At 39.3% G+C, this 26,718-nt stretch overlaps 1 protein-coding gene across 1 annotated transcript in view; it reads right to left on the bottom strand.

Moving 5' to 3' along the window:
- Nucleotides 1-5,833: 5,833 nt before the first annotated feature.
- Nucleotides 5,834-26,718, bottom strand: part of LOC135298277 (opsin-5-like) — a 28,211-nt gene continuing 7,326 nt past the window's right edge. The window contains exons 2-8 of the mRNA XM_064415884.1: nt 23,229-23,381; nt 16,970-17,089; nt 12,818-12,988; nt 9,713-10,047; nt 7,312-7,547; nt 6,657-6,745; nt 5,834-5,874 (exon numbers count right to left, since the gene is read on the bottom strand). Of these exons, the coding sequence (XP_064271954.1) occupies nt 5,834-5,874; nt 6,657-6,745; nt 7,312-7,547; nt 9,713-10,047; nt 12,818-12,988; nt 16,970-17,089; nt 23,229-23,367 (1,131 nt within the window). The 5' untranslated portion in view covers nt 23,368-23,381. The remainder of the gene's footprint in view (nt 5,875-6,656; nt 6,746-7,311; nt 7,548-9,712; nt 10,048-12,817; nt 12,989-16,969; nt 17,090-23,228; nt 23,382-26,718) is intronic.

Raw genomic sequence — 26,718 nt, 5'->3', positions numbered from 1 at the left:
CTTTTCCTGCCTCAGCTTCCAGCTCTGATTTCTCATTCTATCACCTTCTGAGACTGCAAATATTTCCCTTCTTTCATTTACATTATTATTTCCCCAAAGTTATTTATAGACTGACATAATTTTCTCTTACAATTCCTCTTTTAGACTACTTTGCTTAACCCTGTCACTCCCTCACCTCAGTTTCTGGTGCCTATACACTACCAATTTTCTCTCCTCCCTGTTATACTTTCTCTAAAGCTTCCCTTAGCTTTGGGGACCAGAACTGCAGACAGGCAGTTCTTCACCCACTGATCAATCCCAGATAATGGTCTGTAATTCAGGAATGAGGATCTTCAGGTGCTCCAGAGAAACACTTTTTGGTGTTGCAAACTGCCTCCATGAATGCAAGCCCTAAGGTAAGATCCCTTCCTTGACACGTTTTGCAAGATTTGTGCAGAAAGAGCAAGACTTTCACACCCAGCCTCTGATTTTAGGATGCTGAGCTTCTGTGCAGCCCCTTTTAGAAACTAAAAATGTCTTCCCATCTCTATTTTTGTACCTATTTTCTACACATACCTATTTTCTAAATGTTTCATATTTTCACTGATGTAAGATTATGCTTGATGAAATGTAAACATTATTTATCATTTAAAATGTATTTTGTACCACACACGTAGCCACCATCCATACCTGAAATAGTTCAGGTTTTAGTCAGTGCAATATTTATATGCTATTTCATAAATTTATTAGCTCTATTCCACAGAGATTGGGAGATTTATTCCCAAAACGCCCATTGCTCTGTCTTCAAAATACAGAGCAATGACCACCTTACTAACTCAAGAGAACACACCAAACCTTTATCAGGATCTTTCATTCATTTGCTGCAGTCACCTGGTTTGATACTGCATGTGTCTCTCAGAACAGACCTCTAACAAACCTGGTGGGTTTTCTTTTCTACCCATCTGAGACACAAAACCTCAGTCAGTGACTGAAAAAGGCTCTTTATTCAAAACTAATGAAGCATCTGTATATTCAGAAGTAATGAGAGCACAAAAATCTGTAGCTCCACCTTGTATTTCAAAAAGTTTTACTCTGGCTTATATGTCCAAGACCCTCTTCCCCAGCTGCAAAATGAAACAGGTGTAACTGGGGAAGTGAAGATCATTCCAGAGAGTTACAAAAACAGCCCTCACCATGTGCACCATGTTCTAAGTGAAGGAGAATAGGAGCCATCCTGAAAAGCAAAGCATGTAGACAGTAAAAATGTCATTATGGGAGGCACAAGAGCTCCAGAACACCTGTAAAGATGGTGATGATAATGGTGGTGCTCATCAGCAGCTCTCCAGAGAATCTAGTTTCAGATAAATGAATGTTCTAAATGTTCTTCCTTGGGCCCAGAGACCTGCAAAGGCCTGTGAAACTTGGGAAAATACAGATGTGGAGGGAACCAACCAAACCCTCCTTGAGAGGAGGGAAGAAGAGAAATTGGTGTTATGGTGACCATCATTTGTCAAGAGCTTCTTACCCAGAGGAGACTCGTGTGGGGGCATCCTGAGCTGGGAAATGTGACAAAAAAGATGCCAAAGCTGCTTTCCTGAAGAATACAGATTGATGTGTCTGAAAGTTCCCTGGTGGGAAGGAGAGGTAGAAACACAAACATGAAATGAATAATGTAGAACTACAGGGGAAATAAGCGCCTCGTCATTTAGCAGCTATTCAGGTTTTTTCTCATGACCAAGAACACCCTGCACAGTGGAGGTGGAACAGGCTCTAAAAGACATTGTCAGCCAAGGGAAAAGTTCCACCAAGGAATCCAATTCACTATCAGTGTGCCTGTCATTCATTAATCATACTCTCTTTGTATGAGGACACATCAATTTTCTCTTTCGTTTTCGATGCCACAAAGCCAAAAATCTTCTGCTATCAGCAGTCTTGTGCTGTGGGTGATAAATATTTTTAACAAACTACTTGTTGGGTTAGATTCTTTTCATTTTTATTACAGGTCTAGAAATAAAATTTGCTACAGCTGCTTTCACCTGCATGGACAAATGCTCCCTACTCTCTTCCAAAATCCCACAACTATAACTTACATTTTTAGCACTTAATTTTTTTTCAAATTCTCTCACAAAATTTTGTTTAAATCTCCTATTTCAAGAGTCTCTTCAGGGATTTTAAATGTTGGTATTTCTTCATTCTCAACAGATTTCAAAGTTTGCAGAAGATGGTTTATAGTCATTTGTCATCTATGATTGAAAATTACAAATAAAAATTTCCATATCCACATGCTTTACATAATTTCACTGTCCCTTTAAATACAGGATCGCTCTCATTACTCTCTTACTCTCAATCTTGCTGTCCAGGTCACCTCATTATCTAAGTGGAGTCTTAGCCTGTGTCAATTACTCCCTTCAAGTCATGGACAGTGAATTCAAATAGAAATTTTCCTCTTGGCAGCTCGGCCTGAATGCACACAAAGGTTGCATAATAAAAGATCCTCACTTATACCTATTAGTCTTGATTTCCATTGAAAAACATTTAGTTTAATGTTTATATATAAAAAGAAGAAAATTCTTAATATAACAAGGAGGATGAAATATTGAAAATGCAATAAAGAAATCTTCCTTCAGAGTCGTATTCCTTAATCATTCATCACACCGTGTAGGTTTGATACTGCTGGTGCTTTGACAAAACCCAGATCACAAGATGGCATAAGTTTGAAATTTGTAAAACATTTAGAATTTTTATAGAACAGGAAAGTGAGAGATTCATTGTCTTTTGATGACCTCAGACCAATATCTCAGTTTTATATAATAATCAATTATCAGCCTCAACACAGGAAGAGGAAGAAACTCTGTCCTGAGTATCTGAGGCAAAGTATTATCTTTAGAACCATCTGGTTACAACCTTCAAATCAATTCAAAGCTGACCTTGAACATTTGAATCCATAATAAGAGCCCTCATTCCTCTACCACTGTGATCCCAAACAGAGCAGAAATTCTGTGAGCTGCTTTATATACAGGTGAACAAAGAGAGTGCTCCAGCTCTCTTTTGTCAGTGAATCCAATGAGATCCATTTGCTCTTACGTTCAGATTCTGCATTTAAATTAAGCACTGCATGCTGAAATGTGCATGCCCTTCTTGATTCAGGGGAACATCTTCCACCTGAACACATGCTCAGCATAAACTTGTCTCTAACTCCTGCACAAGCTGGACTCCTCAAGTTTCTCCTGGAGCAAGATACTGTTCAGTCATGGCAAAACTGAGTTTTCAGACAATAGATATAGCATTGAATAAAAAAATAAATAAATTTAAATAAATGGCTTTAAGTCATATGAAATGTTTGTCATTATTCTGGAAGTTCATATTTTGAGTGTAGTAAAATTCTGAATTCTTTAGGTAGCACAGGTATCTAGTGCATTTGCTATAGTGGAATCCAAAAATATCTTACACTCTTTAAAAATATGAAATTCAGCCCTACCACAAATGTGTATCCACTTCTGGGATTACCCAGTAGCAATTATGAGGAAAATACATAATTTTAACAAATAAAGAGAAAATCCTCCCCAATTTAAATTAGAGGAAGGGCTCATGCACAAACTGTGAGTTGATCGACCTCTAAATCTGGCCAGAGTATTGAGCAATTCCTACAGTTTGACCAGCAGTGCTGCTCCAGCTAATCTTATTTATAGGGCCACTCTATGTCTGATTTACATCACACCTCAGTTATAATAAACACATATAGATACAAACAAAAGTTTGCCTGGATGAAGTAAACAATAAAAGCTGCAGGATAATGCAGGCAAGGTTGTTAATATCTTCATAACCAAGTCTGCAGATATTGTAAAAGATGCCTTCTGCTCTGGAACAATTTGTGGACTCAATTTGCAGCCATAGTTGAGGAATGAGTTGGTCTTATGCTGAAAGGTCTGTAGAAATTAAAGAACTCAACTTCTGGGGAAGAATTAACACAAAACCATGGATAGGTAACGTGGCAACTCTTTGTACCTCTGCAAGCTCTCTTCATTTTTATTCAATCTTATTTTGCTAAAGCATTGCAGAAGAGAAGCAATACCTTGGGAAAATTCAACAGAATTCTACTTCTGCTACGTGGTCTGAATATCATTTGATAAAATAGCAACTGCAGAATGGGAGTGCTGGGACATGCCAACAAACATCAGATTAAACCTTTATGATATTATTGTATAAAGCAATAATAACATCAGCATGGATCAGCTACAAAAGGAGTTCTGTTCAGTGTGGCAGGAAATGCATGTTAAACACAATTCTGAAGTAACAGTAGAATAAATTAACATTTAACAGGAAATATTAAACAGGAAAGTAATTGAAACTCTTTCACAAATGTTTTCTTTCCTTAAAGCAACAACTCAGAAGAAAGATTCGCCCTTGTATTGTTTTTTTTTTAACAGGCAGCATAAATCTGTGTGGGAGACTCTTTGATTTGCAATTAACTTATTTTTAATCATATAATTCTTAAAGAAATTACATAGAAACATCAAAATCATTATTTTAAGCATTAAAAATCTGCTTTTACTGAAATGCTAATTTTTGATCTGTAGTGATTCCCTCACCTTAAAGCAAATACAAAGGAGAAAAAGGAGACACTAGGAATAATTATGTCTCCTATCCAACACAACTGTTTCAGCTGCCTGACTCTGCAGGTCATCTCAAGACACATTCAACATTCACATTTCTGTTGAATGCATCAGGAATTTGCAGAACTTTGTTCTCTCCAGTAGTTACTAGTCCTCATCCTTCCAGGACTTAGTGTTTAAAAATTAATCTGCAGCTGCACTTTGGAAAGACTCCTCTGTTACCAGTACTGTAACTTCTCACAAACACACCAGTTTTGAACCTGGTTTCATGGTTTGCATTGAGGAACATTTTGCCATTTTATATCTCATTAATTGATCTGATAAAGAATTGGGATGAGTAACATGCACAGTGAAAAATCTTTCTGCTTATTGCCATCATATTTCTTTGTAATTTTGGCCAGAAAATGATAAAAATGTGTTAAATATTGATTTGTTCAGTTTGGCTTGGATGACTTCATTTCACTTCTGCTTTTTTATTACAAAGTTATTCATAACTCCTAAATGAATCTACAATTTGAGCAAGAGACCTTTCCCCTCTGGTTCACAATTGAGTAAGGATTTGTTATTCTGTATCTCATAAAGTAATCCTGTGTATGAACGTGGCACCTCTGATTTTGCCATGACTAAAATCAAAATATTTCTGAGTATTGAAGGACTGAAGTCAAAGTGGGTTTAACACAGCTTGTAGCCTCATGATTTGGGAAGATGCTCACCAGGGAAATTCAGTCAGCTAATGATTCCCCAATGTGCAATTCAGAGCCCTGAGAAATGAAGCTCTGACTCAGATTTTTCCTCTAAGGAATCCTTTCTCTCATGCTCCAGGTCTCCAGTGACTGCAGCAGGAATTTAGGGAGATTAGCTTTGGTAAACTAAAACTGGTCTTTATGAATACTTTCCTTCCCCTGAGGGAAAATATTGCCCAAACTATCATTTCTGTTAGTGCAAAGAACAAAAAAGGGCATTTTAAAGCATCTCAAGTGAAGGAAAAATTTTAATAAACACAAATTTTCTTTGTTTCTTCTTCCTCTCAGTACTTAGAATATTTGCCCAACTCTAATTCACTGTCTTGGTCAGGATGGAAAGAACTGTACATTGTACATAGGAATAGGGAGTAAAATAAACCTGTCACCAGGTTTTAATTCATTTACAGAAAGAGGAACTTGAGCCAGTCGGGTTGTTTGTCACCAGGTTTTCTTTTGCTGTAGGTGAGATGAGCCCTCAAGCTTCCAGCTGGGTTTCGTTCATGGCTGTGGAGTCCCCGTGTGCAGATATCGTGTATGTCCTGGGGGCAGAGAGGGTACAAAGGTCATTTTGTCACACCAAGATGGGAATTAAATTCCTACTTCTGGGAAGTGATTCCTTCAGACCATTTTGTTCATTACAGAGGCCTGGAGAAGCCAGCTTGCATTCAGCTTGAGGGACTGGGTGAAACTCCTTCAGATGCTAAACACAAATCCAGCTACCAAAAATCCATTGGAGGCTCTTTGAATATGTGTCCCATTTGACTAATACTGCAGAAGGGATTTTGGAAAACCAGAAATTTAACACCTCAGACATTTACAACATATATAAACTCTGTATCTTCTGCAGATGAAATGAATCTCCATGCAAGATTATGGAATGATCTGCTACAAGAAGCTGTGGAAGCTCAAGATTGACTCACTGAGCAGCACACCAAAACTGCTGGAACTGGTAGGGGAATAATATGAATGATAAAATGGATCTTCATATTTCTATCAAGACACATATGTTTTAGGCCTTTGGAGCAAATTACTGGAATTCTGCTGTTTCACAGTCACTTATGTGTGCTATGGTGTTTGTGACAGTCTACACTGTCAGATTAACATCCATCATTATCTCCTTGTTCAACCACAAAAGTCAGGCACTTGTCTGGCCTATATATAGTGTGTGTATATATATCTATATATATATTGTATATACACACACACTACATATATATTTTTTTATATATATAGTATATACAGAACTTAATATATTATATATACTATATAATACTTTATATATTATATAGAACATTATATATACTATATAATACTATAATACCTTTTATATTATATAGAACAAAATACTTTTCCTCCAAGTGCATAATTAGTGTTTTCAGGAATTCCACAGGTATGCAGCACAAACTTTGCCTGAGGGTTGTAAATAAAAAAAAAAGGAGATTTTCTTATGAGATAATTACACTTTGATTTTTCTAGTTTGAAGCAGGTTTTCTTGATATGAATGGTGCCTGCTGGGTGGCTGGGGAGCTACTGTCCCTCCCTGTTGATTCTGTGGCTGAAATGCATAGTATTAACAGGTTAATTATGGAAGGAATTAACAAAATTCTCTTCCATTTGTTTCACTGGCAATAGAGGTCATCAACACCTTCTGGAGGGAACTCATAGGATGATGTGAAAGAAAAGGATTAGGAAGACAGGATTGATCCAAAACCCATTAAACAAAATAGGACTTTTTTCCAAACTATATCAATGGAGTTGCAGCTGGATCTAAAAGTAAGGAATGTCTTCTTTCTTCTCCTTGTACACCTACAGTCACTTTACAAATTCTCATGGCAAGAAAAATCCCAAATCAAAGAGGTCATGGTCAAACCCAAGAAATAAGATTCAATGAGCTGTGATTCTTGGTAGATCTTAGTTTGGTACTTTTTGGAACATGGAGTTCTTAAAGACATCCCACTCCCCAAAGAAGAAATTACCTTGATTTCTTCAAAGAGCTCTTGGCCTTCAGCCCTCCCGGCCGGCAGCAGGCAAACTTGCAGTCGATGACCTGGTAAATGATGGGGTTGTACATGGCTGCTGACTTTGCAAGCAGTGTTGGTACCACTGAGAACTGGATGGGGACCGAGTCTGGCCGTCCAAAGGCTGACCAGACCGAGACCACGGCGTAAGGGATCCAGGCAATGAGGAACCCTGCGCAGATCAACATTGCCACCTTGTGAGAGCAGAAAAGAGACAGCAGGGTTTATCCAGAACGGTCAGACACTGGCAGAGCAGCACAGAGCCAGGCAGAGTGCAAGGCAATTGCATTCCACTGAATGGAAAAGAAAAATGATAACTTGCTGTTTCATATAAATTTACAATATGAACAAAATCTACCTCTTTATCTCGTGCCCATATTTCTTTTTCCTAACACATAGTTAACAAGTCTGCTATCAGACCTTTTAAAAGACAGTAAAGTCTGGCTAAAAATGAGGAAACTAAATGAGATTTCAGAAAATAATAATAGCTTGATATTGAATTCAAATTATTTAAACAGGGGATTCCTTTCAAAACACAATCTCCTTTTTAGGATAATATACTGACAATAGCAGAGTGTGAAGGTTCTTGAAAAAAGATCTTTTGAAAATGGGGAATTTAACTGACAGTGAGAATGCCAGTAAAATGTCTAGATTTATTCCTCCTAACCCAAATAATGGATTTTCACTCCATTAGAATACGTAAATACTTTAAAAAGGAAATTGATGTTCAATATTTTAGTTCTGATAAATGAGTTCCTGGTAAATTAATAAGTGAGTTCCTTATAATGTAACAAAATGTAACCATAAGAAAGTTCACTATAAATACCAAAGAAAAACTGTTTGGGCCAAAATCTGTGATTTGCATACTTTACCTGAACCAGCCTGTCTGCACTCGGTCACAGCCTGATATCACTTCAAATGATGCCATGCCATCATACATCCTGAAAAACATCTGCCTTTATACTGCTGCCATTGACAGATTAGTGCTGCATCCACACTGGTAGCAGCACATGTGCACTCATTTGGAATAAGGCAATTAGCAGGATTAGAACACAAAAAAAAAATCACCAGAAAGCACAGGGGGTTTGGACATTGCATAACCTTTCCTGTAGCCTGTTCTTTTTGTTGTCTGTCACTGAAAGAACAGTGCAGGTGAGCCAAGGATCTCAAACAAAGCCTGTTTGTTATGAATTGTGCTGTGGAGTCAAATGGGTTATAAGGGAGATGAATTTTCCATATTTATATTTACCCCAATATTATGTTCTTCAGCGTAGATCCAAGACAGGAGGGAAAATTACTGGTGTTGGAACTCAGACAACATTGAATTTTTACATGATCCTTCCAATATGCAAAAAAACCCAAAACTGCAGCCTCAAATCAAAAGTTTCCATTATTCTTCAAAGGAAATTTGCTGAATAACCACCAAAAAAAGGTAACAATTTGAAACATCCTTTTGAAAAGCAAGTGAAGTTGTACCAGCTGTATTGGCAGCACTGGCTGGGCAGGTACACAGCAGATATTTTCAGATATGTTTAGACATAATGTCCCTTATTGCTGCATTGTATAACTCTCAGTTCAACTCAGAAAAAAAATTTTATAATAAAAAAATTTTTGTAATAAAATTTGATCAGCCAAGCAAAACTTGCTGCTTATCTCACTCTTGGCATGTCTTACAGCAGCTGGTGCATCTTTTACAGCTAAGGAATCTGATTTTGTTCAATACAAGCCTTTATTTTGAGAGATTTCCTGGCACAATAACCAGTATCAAGGATCATGGCTGTCACCACTGCCAAACAGAAAATAGATTCAATCAGAAAGGGAAAACAGGATATGGTCTGAGATGGAAAATTAATTTTAGCAATTCAGTGCATTTTTATCAGCAGTTCATGGCTGAGCCTAACTGATAAATTATTTGCACAAAAACAATTGCAGTGTCACAGGACCAATTTTGGTTTATATCTTCATTAACAGAGCAACGTAAACTGTCTGAAAGTTTTATTTCCCTGCTACAATAATCTGCTCTCAGTTTTCTGTTATAATTCCTATGCACATCAGTCACCTTAAATTACCATTTACAACTGGTTCTGAAAGCAAAGGGAGTTTTATGTTGGGGAGCAGGGCCACAGGGAGATTATGACTTGTAAGGCCATAGGGGAAAGCTGTGGCAGAGCTACAGTGTGGATCATGATCTCAGGGACCCAAGTGTCCTAATCACCAAATTATGTTTCCACTCCTGGTTTTTTCCCATCTTGACAGTAACAGAGAAGCTACAAAAACCACCTTCAGAGCATTGTGTTATTGTCTCCAAATCTGCTTCTATGACCCAACACAGCAAACTGAGGAAAACATTCCTACCTACCTTGGTCAGCTTCATTTCAAGTATGTGGCTGTTCTGAATCCTGGTATCGTAGTGAGAAACTTCTTTGGTGGATGATTTGACTTTTAAAATTATTTTGACGTAGGAAAACACAATGACCGCAGTTGGGAACAGGAGGCAGAAGAAAAGGATGCTCAGAACAAAAACCTGTCCAGCCACTGAAGCCTGTGCCAGCCACCAGTCCAGAGTGCAGGAGGTCCCGAAGGGCTCGGGGGCGTAGCTCCCCACCCCAGCAAAAGGCACTGTGGCCCAGAACGAAGCATAGGCCCAGATTATAGCCAGGCAGATAAATGCGTGATGCCTCTTAAGCCAGGTACCTGGAGGAAAAGTCAAGAGTTACAAGTTCATGTCCAGATGTGTTTAGCACCATGGAATACATCGTGGAAGGGCCCAAGGCCCAGCCCAGGCTGGATGTGGCTGTGAGCAATCTGCTCTACTGGAAGCTGTCCCTGTGGGGCCTTTGGAACTGGATGGTCTTTGAAGTGCCTTCCAACCCAAACCATTCTATGATTCTGTGAAATATGAGGTTTTTTTGACTGTTTGACTGTAGCCATGATATTTTATGAAAAATCCTTTCCTAGAATTTTTCCCGTCCTGAGGAGCTGAGAGCCTCAGGAAAGAAACGTAAACAATAACTCTCTGCTGCTGTGGAATGCAACAGGTGCATCTTCCATTGGTCCATGGGGATTGTTTTCAATCAGTGACCAATCACAGCCACCTGTGCCAAGGCTGTGAGCAGTCACAGGATTTTTGTTATGCATTCTATTCTATTCTATTCTTGTCCTTTGTAGCCTTCTGATCATCTTCTCTCTCTGTTCTTTTAGTATAATTTTAATGTAGTATTTTAGTATATTATATAACATAATAAATCAGCCTTCTGAGCAAAATGGAGTCAAGCTTCGTGTCCTCACACATGGGGTGTTCGCCACAACATTTGACAAGAACTCTGTCATGTTCATCTTGGCTCTTTCCAGGTGTTCATAGTGACCCTGAGCTCACGTTGTGCCTCATGAAGACAAAGGCACACTCACATAGAAGGCTCCACCTGTCCTTATTTCAGATCTTTGCTTTAATTTGTGATTAATTAGAACTGAGAAGAGTCCAAACTAAAGAAATCCAAACAGCTCAGCAACAGTCACGGGAATCTTGTCCAGTAATTTCAATTCTTCAATGTCACTTAGTTTTTTTCCTATTCTTTCTCTTCTATGTTGTCTGACTAAAGCTCACATTCAATCACTGAAAAACAAGGCTTTACAGTGGAAATAAGATATCTAAGATTTAATAATACTTTTCATTCTTTTCCAGTACAGAAAATCACCATGTGTATCCTGTCAGTAGTATCTGTAATATGTGTTTTCATGTATCCTTGCCTTTTTTTTAAGTAAATGCAAATAGAACTCCTGCAGATCAGAACATCAGTCTCTCTGCGCGTCTTGCATATGGCTTTAATTCATCTAGAAAAAGTTTTAGTTTGCAAGGTTTTCATCATCATCTACATGTTCAGCATGTAGGACTCAGATAGAACTAACAAATTTAAATCTTTCATTTTTGCAGAAAACTGCAATATGGTTCTTTCCGTCTTGGAATCCCCAACTCGTTTGTAGTTTCTGTCTCACAGGGGATTTTTCACTCACTTCACACTAACATTAAGATTTAAAATAAAACCAAAGCAAAGAAACACCTGTAATTTGGATGTGTCCCTTTTCAGCTGATTTTACTTGTCAAGATCACTGGAAGGAAAATGAACATTGCCTGACAAATGAAGTATTCATGTATTATTGCTGAGAGACAGAAAGGTGCCTTGTTGTGTTCAGAGGTAGAAAAACAAAGCAACAATAGCATAACTATTGTTAAGAGAGAAACATTTTAAATTACCTAGACTGAGCATGATAAACATCTTTGTTTATTGTTCTCCATCATTTTGTATGGACCACCATGATCAGAGCTCTTGAGAATAAGAGTTTTGAAGAGTTTTTTTTCTCTCATGAAGTAAGATGTCATGTTAAACACCACAGCTCATGGCATGAATGTAGCCAGCCATTAAATATTCACTTCAGCTCACCTAGTCTGTGAAAAATTATCTATGATTTGGGTTGCCACTGAATTATTTTGATAAGACTTCTATAGAAAGAACTGAAATCCTGCTTAATATTATTATTGCATCTAACACTCAGCTAAGGAGACCTCCCCTGTACTCTCATTAGGGTAAAAGTATGACACACCAGGGTCTGTGGTAGCACACCTTAGCACAGTACCACAGCTTTTATCTGCTTGCACAGACTGGCTTATTTACACTTCCTAGCTGCAAATCTTCCTTACAGCTTAACATGATCGATATTTCATGTCATCATAAAGAAATCTGTTGTGTCCCTCAAGTCACATGGGCAAGGTGTTTATTACTTGTAAAGTCACCTTGAGTATTCCCTGTATTTGGATGGGAATTTAGTCCCTTACATTGCAAGAAGATCATCTTTTCTGAACTGCGACAATATAATTTATCTGGAAAGAATTAAGCATATAATACATCATATTCCAGAGGTACAAGATACTGATGGATATGGTGGTAACACCTTACACTGCTAAATTCATTTCATCCTCTCAGGTTCCATTTCCATATTTGAGAGACTATTTCACATTATGACTTGTATGACTTATTGCCCTTCCAAATATCTTAGGTGCTTTAAATAGCTTGCCACACACTGCAGAGGAATTTAGGCATTTAATAAGGAATATTTTTATGTTTTGGTCGATAAGACCCTGCAATATGTGCATTACTTGCATCTGTTAATGCAGATAGGCCTTGACAGACATAAAGTGATTTATCTATGGGGGGTTACAAAAACTCATGGCTTAGGCAGACAGCAGAGGAACAACAGTGAGGGTGTTATGTCCAGCAAAATGAATTTAACTGGGACTTTTTGGATCATGTAAACATGTTTCTCTCCTCTGTGTACTCCCCTCTATATGTAAGAAAAGTATTCAGAAGAGCTTAATTATTAATTCAGTGTAGTAAACTAGCACTAAATACAGCTTTTTCCCAGTCATAAACAATACAGTTATCCATATATAGATACATATTTGTCTTACCATAGGACAAGTGGCAGATTTTCAGGTACCTGTCCAGGCTGACAGCTGTCATGGTGATGAGGCTCCCACAGCCAAAGAAGAAACCAGCCCACCCATACCAGCGGCAGCCTATCCACCCGAACACCCAGCGGTGGGAAAAGAAGGAGATGATGCTGAAGGGTTTGCCTACAACTTAAAGGAGGAGAGAATGTCAGAAGCCCATCCTTGAGAAAATCTCCTTTCATCAGAAAGGAAATCCCTCTCCCTTGCAAAAACTAATACCCATAAAAGTGCTCAGTGTGGAGAAAGGGCTTCAGGCAGAGTATGTGATGAGTTTAAGCTGGAGGGTAAATTTAGATGGAGTATTAGGAAGAAAATCTTTACTGTGAGGGTGACGTCACTGCCACAGGTTGCCCAGAGAAGCTGTGTTCTATCTCTGGATGTGTTCAAGGCCAGGTGGGATGAGGTTTGGAGCAGCCTGGTACACTGGAGGGTATCTCTGCCCAAGGCAGGGGTTGGAACAAGATGGTCTGTAAGGTCCCTTCCAACCCACAGCATTCTGTGATTCCATGGCTTGTGAGCACTCCATGCACAGGACTGAGCCTCAGGCAGCTGTAGCTGGATCCCATGGCACCAGGGATGAGCTAGGAGGAGCCAAGCCTGCAGAAGAGCTGGAAAGTGGGGCTGTACTATAACCACAGGAACCAGAGTAACCCACACTCTGGAACTGATCATGGGCAGGTTCTCCCCATTATGAAACCTCCAGAGCATGGGTTAGGTCCACAGGCCAACACCTAAACAGGATGGGTGATGGTGAGTCAGAGCTTGAAACAAGCACAGATCTACTCAGTCTACATTCCTGTAGGGTATTGGGGTCTTCAAGCACAAGGTAAAGAAATTTGCCTTCAAAAAGGACATTTTCAAGCCTGTCAAGGCCCAGCAGTAGGATACACAGTGAGGTAAAGTGTTGGTGGGAAGGAAAAACACAGACCTGAGCTGCAGAAGTGGTTTCAGCTCCTCTCCACACCACACATTTTTTGGTGCCTCCTAGCAAGCCACTGCACACAGATATCAAAACATTCTAAGTTTCCCCAAAGAGATGGGAAATGGTAACTATTTTTGAGGCTTTCTCTTGGTGGCACTTTTCCTCCTTCCTCCACAGGTAAAAGTGAGTGCTGCATTATGGAAGAAGTGAAGTTTGGTCAAATGATATTCCATTCTCACCTTAAAGCAGGTTTACATTGTTCATATTCTCTTTAAGTACCGTGACAAAGAGAAAGTTTGAACATTTTAATTATCTAATTGGAAATCTCTTCTTTCTCCTAATTTTTACCTTTTTCTTGGTCTTAATTAGGCAAAGAAAAGAAATCAACTTTAATGGAACAGAAAACTCAAAAATTTATAATCTAGGGACATCTCTTTTCCAAACATTTCAGTTTTACTTTCCAGCCTGATTTTAAATTCTCCCAGGCCTGAACATTCCAACTGCAACATTCAAACAACATTAAATATTGAACTCCACATTCCTGTGACTGTATTCCTTCCTGCACAGGAGCAGCCAGAGCACCTCAAGGATTTGAAAACATCTCAGCCTCCCTGAGCTGGTTTCTCTGGCTGAACCAGTGTCTGTAATGTCATAGAAGCTCAGGGAATTGGTTTATGAAGAGGGAAAAAATTATCTTGGAAATTGAATTTCCCACACAGTAACCTATTCTTACAATCTAAGACAAAAATCCCTGTTTTGTTGAATTGATCTGTAGGAAAATATTTTTCCTAAAAATATTCTATTTCACATTGAACTGATGTAAAACCATTTTCTTAACAGAAAATTAAAACATTTCTTCCAAAACTGAATCTTGCAGAAAATTACCATTATCTTCTATGCCAAAAGCATCGGAACTGAAAACCCTTCAAAATCAGATGCATTTTTAAAAAAGGTATTTTTGAATTAGCCTAAGCCTGTAAGGAAAGTTCTGCCTGGACCTGCAGGATGTTCTCAGGTCAGTGCATGATGTGCTTTTCTCCAAGCAGAATAAATGCATTTTTAATTTTTCAAGCAGAAGCTGACATCAGTGATTAAGGTTTCAAGAAAAACATTAAATATGGCAAGGTCTAGGTTATGTGCTAACAATCAAGTCAGCAACCTTAGGCATATAAGTGACTGACAGCTTTAAAGGCCAGCACATTTCTTTGCACAAAATCAAATTTCTCTTCAGCAGCAGGACTGGGAGCAGCCCCGAGCACGGTGTCAGTGCAAAATCAATCTGATGCAGCTTTGAACAAGAGGCTGGTGCCACCCTGTGGAAATCTGCAGGAAGCAGAACTCTTCAAAAAGTTGTTAAGACAAGAAATATGAGGGTTTTGTGAAAAAAAAAAAAAATCTATCTTCAGTTTGTCCAGCAGACCGAATCCATCACATTTCTCAACTTAGCACCTTCCATTAAATTAAAAAAAAGTTTAAAAAAAAAATGGAGAAAACCAAACCTGGCTTTGGGAATCACTATTTTTAACTCCAAAATTTAAACCTCAGATAGATTGAGATCCCCATGGAAGAAAGCAAGGTGACCAAGTGGTGCACTGGTAGCAGATCATAACAGAGACACTTCCAGCCCTCACACCAAGAGGGGTCCCAAGCAAGCTGTAGTTTGAGTGGTTGGGACATGGTTTTTATGGTTAGGAGATACCTGTTAAAACTCAAATAATCACAGAATCACAGGGTATTTTGGATTGGAAGAGATCTTAAAGCCCATCTTGTTCCAACCCCTGCCATGGACACCTTCTAGTTGCTCCAAGCCCCATCCAGCCTGGCCTTGGACACTTCCAGGGATGGGGCAGACACAGCTTCTCTGGGCAACATTCAGAATACAAAGCTGGGGAAATTCTCCTGAAACACTCCTTCTCATTGGAGTGGTTAATATGAGCCTTACAATACAGATTCTTAAAACACAAAGAAAACGGGAATATCACAGAGGAGGAAAAGGCCGGCCTGGGGTTTTTCCTTAACTTCTAAGTGTTGAGAGATGGAAGAAGAGTGTCCATGACAGAAATGCCAAAGAAGTCATTGGGATTTCTCTGTGTAGTAGCAGTGATATTTATACTAACATCTTTCTTCTATTGAATTAGTGTTTCCTTCAGAAATCCATGTTTACTGACCAAAACCACTGGAATTTGCAAGGATGAGCAGATCTTTGGTCTTGTGTTGTGAGAGTTCAAAAAAGCATCAGTCTGGGGAGGCTGAGAGCCACCATTTTATATTGTTCAGTGATGTTTTTGGAGTTTAGATGAGGGCAAAAGCATCTGGCAGAGACAAGGGTAGGAAAAGGGTGCAGTAGAGCAGAGAGCAGAGGTCTCAGTGTATACAGCACACAGGGGACAGATGACCCTGCTAGCACGGGAATATAATTCCATTTATATGGCACTGGGGAGATTCCATGGTCAGCTGGGTCCTGATACCCACTGGATTGTCTGCCATCCAAAATATCCTTTTCTAAAGGGCATCCAGTCCTTTCCCTGTGAGCAGCTGAATCAGTCTCATGTCAAGGGCCAAAACAACCATCCCTGCAGCTCTGGATAAAGCTCCCCAAAGCTCCCTCCTCCAATACCAGGACATCCAGACTGTGGGGTTGAAGTAAAAATCCTCCCAGTTGGCTCTCACTCTACAGATTGACACAAAGGCTTATTTTTTCTGATCCAGAGACAAAGGAGGATGGCCACTAGAGAGAAAACTATTAGCTTTGATCAGCTGATGGCCACTGGCATTTTCCAATTATTTGGCTAAACTTGTGTTTTGAGGCATTTGTATCCATTCTATTTCTCCCTATGGCAAAACATAATTTTCTGCACCTGTAAAACTGAGCTATTTTGTGGTTATTGTGCCAGGGTGCAGTGGAAGCTGCCTTTGGAGACCTGCCCAGTGCTGGGGTGAACAGGAGCTCTGCCTGTTTGATAAAATCAACCCAAATTTTGTCTCTGTAGTGTTCATTTCTTCCCATCAAGTTGTTCAAGAATGTTGTTTTCCATCCTCCCCTATTATTTACATGCAAATAATAGAGCAGAAATATCTGCAGCAAAAGGCATTTGATGCTCCCATGACTTCCAGAGGAATGTCTCTTGCTGCTGCCAGGCAGAAAGGAGAGATAATAAAAACAAGGGAAAATAAAAACATTAAATTACCTGAAATGCCCAGATCACACACTGCTAAATTAACAGTCATTATCTCAGCAGGTCTCAGCTTCTTTTTTCGCTTTGAGGACATAAAAATAACATACCCATTTCCCAAAGTTGAAAGGATCCCTGTAATAATGGAAAATAGAATAACATTCACATTAGAATCATCCTCAAAAACAGCAATACTCCATCTTCCTTGGGAAATTCCCTGATGTTTTCAGCCTGAACTTGGGTCCCTAAGGCTGGGCATTTTACCCTGAAAAGTGATCCCCTCATTGTCTCTGTGCAGCTCACAGAGACCTTGGCTGCAGACACATCCCTCCCTCAGCAAATGCTGCTTTCCCCTCTGCAGGAGGGCATGGCTTTCACCAGCTGAGCCTGCTCAGACATGGACTGAATGCTCACAACAGAAACCCCAGAATCCCTCTGCCCTGAGCAGCACAGTTCTCACTCAAAGGTTTATACAGTCACAAGCATGAAATTCAGCTCTCTGTAATCACTGGAACCAGAATATGACAAATTTCAACTTTATTAGATACTCTAATCAGATGTTAAGGGATAAATTTCCAGTTAATATATTAATATCAAGTCTTAAATCTTACATTAAAATTTATTTCTATCATAAGAAGGAAAAATTATAAAATTAATCTGATTAATCTGATTTTAACTTCCAGGTGGAATTCAGTGTATGGGATCCTTCTCATATTGGCTGACATATTTTTTTCCATTTCATCACTCAAGGACCCTCAGGTATCAGCTCTGCAGGTGGTGAATCTGCCATGGAATTAATCACACCAGTACAGAAAATTGTAGGGTTTCCAGTTCCCTTAAAGAAAATGTGTGTTCACAAATTCATGTTTTAAAGAGTTTAAGGTCAGAGTGAGAGTTTTTCTCTGGAAACCCAGGACAGCACAGAACATCCCTCTCATGGAGCCAGAAGGTGAAAATCTCAAAGGGACCATGGCCCACTGAGCCTCACACCAGGTCAGGGGAGACACGTCAGAACAAGGGAAATGCAGAAGAGTGAAGAGCAAAGAGTGCCTGTCCTGCCACTGCCTCACAAAAGGGACTTACAACAGCACTGAGGGAAATGTTGGAGAGAAGTTCAGCCCAGGAAAGAGTGAGGAAGGGCGTTTGCCGTAAGTATTTTAGGTTTAAAGGGTGAAGAAGGGCATTTTCCATAAGTATTTTAGATTTAAAGGGTGAGGAAGGGTGCTTTCCATAAGTATTTTAGGTTTGACACCTTTGTTTCTCACTACTGAAATCAGTAAATAAATGTTAAGCTTTGGGGTTGGAACCACACAATGAGAGTTGGAAGGAGCTGATCTTTAAGGTCCATCCCACCCAAAGCATTCTGTGATTCCATGATTCTGAATTTATTCCCTCAAGGAGCCTGTTTGCCCCCTGCAGTAACTGGGAGTGGATCTTTCTGCTTTTTTCCTCACCCTGTCTTCATCTCCACTGCTTTTCTCTGCCTGTTTCCTCCCTGTCCCCCTCTGAGGGTTGTCCTGAGTGTTTGGCTACCTGCTGAGGCCAACTCCTCACACCACTCCAAAAAAAGTGATAAACTCAGCTTTTGATAAGGCATCAAAGTCACTCTTTGTGCTGCCTTGTACATGGGGCTCTGCTGAGGCAAGCTCTGTTTCCAGAGGGCCCCAGCACCTCCAGCCCCCCAGCAATGCTGTCCTCTCCAAATTTCGTACCTTTGAATACCATGTAATTTCCATCTGAGTCTTCTGACAGGCCAGACCTCAGGAAATGTAGTTTGGTAATTAAATGAGTATTTAATTATTTAGTGATTAATTTGGTTATTCAGTAATAAATAATCCAGTATTTAAATGGGTGTTTTGTTATTTACTCTGGTCCATCAATGCACAATGCCCTTGCAAGGGTGCTTTGTCCCCACAAAATCCAGAAACCCAACCTGGGAACATCCATGAGGCAGAGAGAGAAATGGTTCCCAGAAGGTAAAACCAAATTATTTATCAATAAATATGAGTGAGTGAGGAACCAAAACTTTGCCAAATTCAGGAGAAAAATACTTTTATTTTGAATTTTTCTGTATTAACTGCAACACATTGAAAACTTTTTATTTTTATATTGACAGTGTTGTTTCCTGTATTATTTTACATAATAAACAGAAGAACAGAAGCTGGCTTATTACTGATCTTAGGTTTTCTCATCAAATTTTATTTACCTTGGGTAAATTAAATTCTAAGAACAACCTACTCTTATGGCTCTGCAAATTATAAGCAGCTCTGATTATAAGCAGATAGAGGTACTCATATAAGTAATTTTCTACCTCACAGCTGAGTAAATGAATCTCAGTGCTGTGAGCATTTTTGATATATTTTAATCCTTTTCTCTCTTAATGCCATTTTCCTCTCCAGTGATATTTAGGATAACTAGAGTGCCAGTATCCAGTTTGAAAAAACCTTTTGAAAGCATTTGACATTTTCCTGAATCTTTTTCAACTGACTGGCAGTCTAGAGAGACATCTCTATCAGCCAAGTAGCTCTGAAGTTGCCAAATTGCTCTGAAACTACTGCTCATTATTAATATCAATGTTTCAGAAAGCCCCAGCCCATCCTAATCCCTCTTAATCCCATGGCTGGAAAGGGTCCACTGATCTTTTGTGTTGCCTGTTGTCTATGCCTGCATCTGAAAATTGCTTATCTGAATATTTTTTAACTCCTTGGTGATCAAAACTCTATGATCTCCTTAAGTGAGGCATCCAATGCTCCATTTCTCCTGCTAGGAAATTACTTTCCCAGCATTCAGCTGAAACCCCTGCTGGAGCAGGCTCCCAACCCTGGTAGGTTGGAAACAGGGGAAAAAGACTCTTCAGATATAAAATAAAAAGGCTTTTTTCCAGGAGAACTGTCCATGGCACTATTACTTATATACAAACAAAGAGCCAAGGATGTAATAACTAAAAAAGTGACACCTGCAGAGACAGAGACAGGCTGGGACACACAACCTGCAGAAAGAGGGGAAAGTGTTTACAAGTAGCCAGCTGGAGAAATAAACTTCCACTTCTCCAACCTGACAGCAGCACTAAACCATTAGAGAAAATACAATTTTTAAAAAAAGGGGGAGAAAAAAGATAGTTCAGGATTTTGTTTTCAATTAAGCTGTTTCATAACAGGCTGAGGAAGTGTGCACCACAGTTTGTAAATCAATAGTGACTTGCCAAGGGGTTTCAGAGGAGCTGACAGCCAGTCCCAGCTCAGTAGTTTGTCACCCTGCCTGGCTGTACAGTGAATCAATCAAGGCAGTGATGAAAAAGCTGGTGGGGGAAGTGGCAAAGGCAAAAGAATTGGATTCTCATAACCATGAGAATCTCTCTGATTTTTTTTTTCTAGACAATTAGAAAGCTACACATGGAAATGAACTACTTAGGACAAAGGATCATACACTCACATAGAACTTATCAGACTAGTCAAGAGTCCTGATTTTTCTTCAAAGACAAAAACCCAATTATTTTTCTATTTCAAACTGGAATACTTCAGCTGTACACCCAGTCTGACCCTAAAACCTCTGCAGGGTTTCCTGATAAGATCCAGCCTGGTTCACTCATTGTTCAGCTTTTTCTCCTCTTTGAAATAAATTTTAAACTCACTTGCACCTTACACAGCTCAAGTAGAAAAAGATGCATGGAAGAAGTCCTGGCTTCCCACCTCCTGCTTCCCTGTCCCTGCTGTCAGGATGCACCCACAGGCCATCCTCAGGAGGGGCCTCAATTTCTTGCAAAGGAAGTTCAGTGGAAAAATGTAACAGGTTTAGTCTGAATCACAAGTCACCACAGGCATGGAATTATAAAATCATTTAGGCTGGAAAAGACCTCCAAGATGATCAAGTCCAACTTTTGACTGAACACCACCATGCCCACCAAACCATACCACAAAGTGCCACCTCCATTCATTTTCTGAACACTTCCAGGGTTAAAGGTTTCACCATTCCCTGGGCAGCCAATTCCTCTTCCCAGTCATTCTTTCAGTGAAGAATTTTTTTCCTATTACCTTTATTCTATAGATCCAAGGAATATGCAAAACCAGCACTTATATAGATATGGGAAGACCATAATTAGCTCTAATAAAAGCCACTAGTGAAGTTTGTTGTGCACTCAAGGACAAAGCAATTAACCAAGTAAAATGGATTTCAAAACACACACGTAAAAAACTAAGTTAATTTAGAGCTAAATGTGGAATATGATGTGTACAGAAACATACAGGTAGAGCAGAGCTACCCTGACCCAGGCCACTGGTTACAACGAGTTCACAAGTCCAATATCAAAATGATTATGAGAACTTTTAAAATTATAATTTCACTTTCCTCACATTGCTCACAAAATTGCTCTGTGCCCTTGTGGTTGGCTTTTTGCTTTTCCCTGGAAGTTTTCAACTCTTGTTCCTTGCCTTAATTTGATTATGCCTGTGCTTTTCAAGATGTTTCACACCTGATGGGTAATTTTTGGGACAGGATAAATCTACACTAAATACAGTGAATATAACAAGGCAACACAGTGAATATTGGGAGGATTCATCCATCAGACGTATTTCTTGGGATTAAAGCTAAGTTTAATTAACCAAGTGAAAAAAGACCCAAAGTGGGGGTTGTTTTGTACAGTTCAGTGAAAACTTCTGTCTGCAGAGCAACAGAAAAATATATGTGTGTGAAAAGTGAAGATACCTACAAAACAGTGCATGAACACCAAGAACAGCACTGAGATACAGCTTCACCTGTCACCTCTGCTGCTCTGAATTATTTTTTCCATAAAGACATAAGCAGAAGAAAAATGAGAAAGAAACATAAATAGAAGGGGAATAATAATAAAAACTCTGTTACCTCCACTCTGGAAAACATTACATTAATTAGATCAGTCAGAGGAAAAGCAGTAAGACAGAGTAGAGGGGGATGTAAAGCAGTGAATGAGAAACAGAGGTAGGACTGACTGACAGATCTTGGTATTTTCTGCACAACTCGTTGAACAAGACAACAAATCAAAACTGAAATAAATGTCAAGTAATCATTGTACACCCTGTGTTCAGCCTTGTGAAGGCATCTGATACCTGGAGCCCAAGGTTTTTGTAGAACATTTCTGTCTTCAGATCAGTTTTAGTGAGAAAATTGCTGTTGAGCTGAGAGAAACTGCGTGAAGAAAGATCATACAGCATAAATGAACTTAAAATATATAAAGAATAGAATAGAATAGAATAGAATAGAATAGAATAGAATAGAATAGAATAGAATAGAATAGAATAGAATATGGAATATCCTGAGATGAAAAGGATCCACATGGATCATCTAAGTCCAGCTCCTGCAGAGGACAATTCCAAGAATCCCACCCTGTGCCTGAGAGCTTTCCCCAAATATTTCTTGAGTTCTGTCAGGTTTGGTGCTGTGACCACTGCCCTGGGGAGCTGTTCTAGTCCCCAACCACCCTCTGGGGGAAGAACCTTTCCCTGATATCCAACCTAAACCTTCCTTACTTAGCCTCATGCCATTCCCTCAGGTGTTGAGGCAAATATGGGCACAAAAAGACTTAATTATGCCCTCCTCCACAAGGCAAAGAAGGCAAATTACCAAGAATAAGGTTCAGTTTACCCCCAGAAGAAATAGAGACCAGCATTTTCCTGCTGAATGATAATTCCTTGGCATGTGAATATTTTAAAATCAGTCCCTGCTATCCTGAGTGTGCACTAACCAATAGATAATTATATTTATTCTGCTTGCAAGGTCACTTTGAACCTTGTAAAGAACTCCAACACAAAAGGATGGGGAGGGTGCTAGGCAGAAAATATTGCTCAATATGATGTGTAACAGAGGACAGATGATGCCAGGAGCTGAGCACGGGTCACATGAACACATCTCAGGGTGTTCACTGCTGGGCAGGCTCATGAGAGAGGCTGTGAAAACAAGCCATAAAACCCAGAATGCATAGTGAGGGCAACCCTATTCTGCCCCGGGACAAATTAAACTGCTGAGTAGCAACCTATCACTTATTAAAAACAATAAGTATTTCTTCACTTTTTGCTGGAACATCTACTGCTAGTCACTTTTGGCTACCTGCAGCAGCATTATCTGTTGATATTAACTGTTGAAACATATTTCTAACACATTATCTCTCCTCCAAGATTTTTTTTTCTAGTATGAAAAAATGTGTAATTAACATCTAGTGAACAGCAGTTTCTGCCTCTTTTCTGAGAGCTGCAAGGATGCAGCAGCACAGTCATATTTCAAAAACCAAATATAGAATCATTACCAATTATTGTCAAATAAAAGCCAGCTATGATGTCAGCTTCTCTAGAGAGCTTTGATGCAAAGGGATCTTCCTTTTGGAGATTGTGTGGGATGTATTCTTCCTGGGAAGAATTGTTGTGATCTGATCCCATCCCACTCATGTCCAGTGAAGTGCCTGAAAAACAAAAGAACAGAGTTTGCAACAGATCACACCTGCTGTTAGAAAATGTGAAGATATTTTTGTTCATACACAGGATCCATCTTCCCATTTTCAATTCTGCCCTGACACTTCCCAGGGCATTTCAGGATACCATTCAAATTTGCATAAAGCATCATACCATGATTTAGGTCATGACTTAATTTGTTCAATAACATCATTATTTACGTGGGACCACAACACGAAAAAGGCATTGAGCTACTGGAGAGTGTCCAGAGGATGCCACGAGGATGGTGAAGGGTCTGGAGGAGAAGCCTTTGAGGAGCAGCTGAGGTGATGTGGTCTGTTCAGCCTGGAGAAGAGGAGACTGAGGGGAGATCTCACTTGGGTCTTTAACATCTTCATGAAGGATGTTAAAGAAGGGAGGTTAATGAAGGGATGTTAATGAAGGGAAGAGGAGGAGCAGGGGCTGATCTGCTCCTTCTCATGGCCAGAGACAGGACTGGAGGAAAGCTGGAGCTGAGTCTGTGCTCCTTGTCTTTGTCTATACACGTGCTTCTCACAATGCCAAGAAACTGGGAATGATCTGCAAGACAGTCCCAGCAGCTTCTTTGGATCCTGAGGGACACTATATCTGCAGATGGCAGCTCTGCAAATTTCACAGGTGAGTGAAAAATTACATCCATAAATTCTCCTTAGAGGTCCTTAGGTGTTGTGTTCCAATGCAAATAACTTGGCCACGGTTATAAACAACAATTGGCCATTGGAATTGTGAAGCAGCAGGAGCATTAAACAGTAGAGTCATCTAGAAAAGCCTGTTGGGTTTTCTTTCCATTTTCTTTTGTGTGGACATGGGTTATTGAGGTCAAACATGTTAATATAAATAAAGGGAATCCTGGTAGGGAAAAATGGGAATCTGGCAAACACCCATGAAAATCATCCCTCCAGGACAACTGAAGAGGAGCTCCTGCATACAACAAAAACGTTTCTGCCATGTTTGAAACCACCCATACAGGAGCTGTTCAGGGCATTCAGACACCCCAATTCCTCTTGCTGGTGCTTGCTGGGGCAGGAATGGCACTCATGAACTTAACACTTGAATTAGGGCTTCCATAACTTTTGCTGTGGAACCTGGGACAAGCTGTGAAGCTCTAAATTTTTCCCCTCAAAAGTCCAACTTGGAGGGAGACTAAATGAGAAACAAAAATTATTTCTTTATTTTACCCATGTGCTCTCTCTTCAGCACCTTGAAGACAGGCAGTCTTGTCAATAACACAGACCTATATGGCCAGGTATACCCATTTACACCTGAAGCACTCACAGCCCTCTCCCTATTGTCCTTCTAAAGGACAATAAAAGAAAAAAGAAAGATTTACTGAAAGAGATTGAGCCATGAAGGCACACTGCTACTCCAGACATAGGAGAGAACAAAAATCATCCATGCATTATTAAGTATTTAAAGTTTAGCAGCCTCATTGTGGTTTGGGTTCTTTTTTATTTAAAAAAAAAAGGCTGATTAATTTAAAAATAATTTTTTAAAAGTTCATTGTTGCAGACAGCAGAGCAACCATTTAGATTTGGATCAGGTACTTTGGTACAACAGTCTGGACAATCTGAAATGATCTTGTCTTGTATAAAAGGATGGACTAAAGAGTGAATCTGGGGAATAATCAGGATCATCCTGTCCATCCTATCAAAGCCACAGGTCTTGATCCAGGTTCCACCTGGCCTTTAAAAGGATCCTGGTGATTTTCTGTCCCCTGCAGGGTCCCTGTGTGGCTGCAGCATTTGAACCATGGGGGTGGCTGAAGTGATGCAAATGGAAAAGCACACCTGGGACCTGTCAGCACAATCTGGGTTTGATGCAAATATCAGAGTGTTTAAGGGCATGTTCCTCCTTTGAGCCACAGCAGCATCTCCCACTCCAGTCAGTATCAGGTGGCTCACAAGGACAAAATTTTGCTACGTCCAAGCAGACAAAAAAAAGTAGCTTTAAATAGGAAATTTCAACTTCTGTGTATGTTAAACCCAGCTAGAAGTGCAGACACTGGGTTTTCTAATCTGCCTTAAAGCAAAGGTGCAGGTTTGCCAGACAAATCACAGCCTTGGGACAGGAGAAAGCCCTCTGTGGTTCTCCTGGACATGGAAAATTTTGCAGCTTCACTTGATATAAATTGTTTACCTGCTTGCAAATGTTAATGTTGTGACAAATTATCCTCTCCAGCTGCTGAAAAAGAAACACTTTATCTTAGTTTTAAGCAGAGACAGCACATTATTTCTTGAAAATTTTCAACAAAAATAAAGGGAAATTAATGCCTAATTTTCAAGTATGTACACAAACTTTCCTTATTATTTTAAATCATATCTGGTGAATTAAGAATAACTTTCAGATATAAGAAGATAAAAAACAACTCTACTTGATTTACACAAAAATGGTTAGTGACATATAATGCAGGGGGTAAATACTTGATTATGGCTTTAAAAGATATTCATCATCCTGATTAGACAGGAATTAACAGTGACCCCCAGAAAAAGCTTTATTCCAGAATCAATCTCACTTTTAGAGTGCATAAGACAGAAAAGTCTGTAATTAACAGGGCTGATAATTAGTCCTCTTATCATTCCAAGTCAAGAAAAGCCATAATCTTAATCATCATCTAATGTCTAAATATTGAGTTTAAAAATGTGGAGAGGGATAACTTTCATTCTGGTAGGCAAAGCCTAGCAAATGTAGGGGATGTGCATTTTCACAAATGCATTATTTCAGGAACCAAGATCTGAACTGCCAGCTCTGTTGGTTTTATTTATACTTGTATTTTATAAGGTATCCCACTATTAAACACCTGATAAAGATCATAAATATATGATATACAACTCCTAAAAGTTAATGGTCAGCAACAGGGACTATAAAATATTATTTTAGTAGAAACACGAGTGATCCATTCTTGTACCAATCCTCATTTCCTGCAAGTTCCTGGGAACTCCCAAAACATTTTGGGAAGCTAAAAATGGGACGTGTAGCAACCCAGGTTCAAATTATTGTGTCCTCTTACATGGAGTTTAGACAAATATGGGCACACATTAGCAAAATCTGAAGTCCTTAATCTAAGTTAGTAAGATTCTAAACAAGTAAGAAATCTTAATTAGTAATTAATCTAATTTAATAAGAAAACAATCACTGTGCTTATGTTAGCCAGACAAAAGTGGATGTACCCAACTTATAAGTGACAGCCAAACTGGTAAAAAGTGGAGAAAGCATTCTTGTAAATCTGCAGGCAAATGAAGGAAGTATTAATGCCAGCCACTAAAAAAATCTGAAAAAAATAAAAGCATGTTGTAGCTCTATGACAAAAGT

The sequence above is a fragment of the Passer domesticus genome, chromosome 3 (assembly GCF_036417665.1).
Source record: "Passer domesticus isolate bPasDom1 chromosome 3, bPasDom1.hap1, whole genome shotgun sequence".
In the NCBI taxonomy this organism is placed as follows: Eukaryota; Metazoa; Chordata; class Aves; order Passeriformes; family Passeridae; genus Passer; species Passer domesticus.
This window is presented reverse-complemented; position numbering and strand designations above follow the sequence as displayed.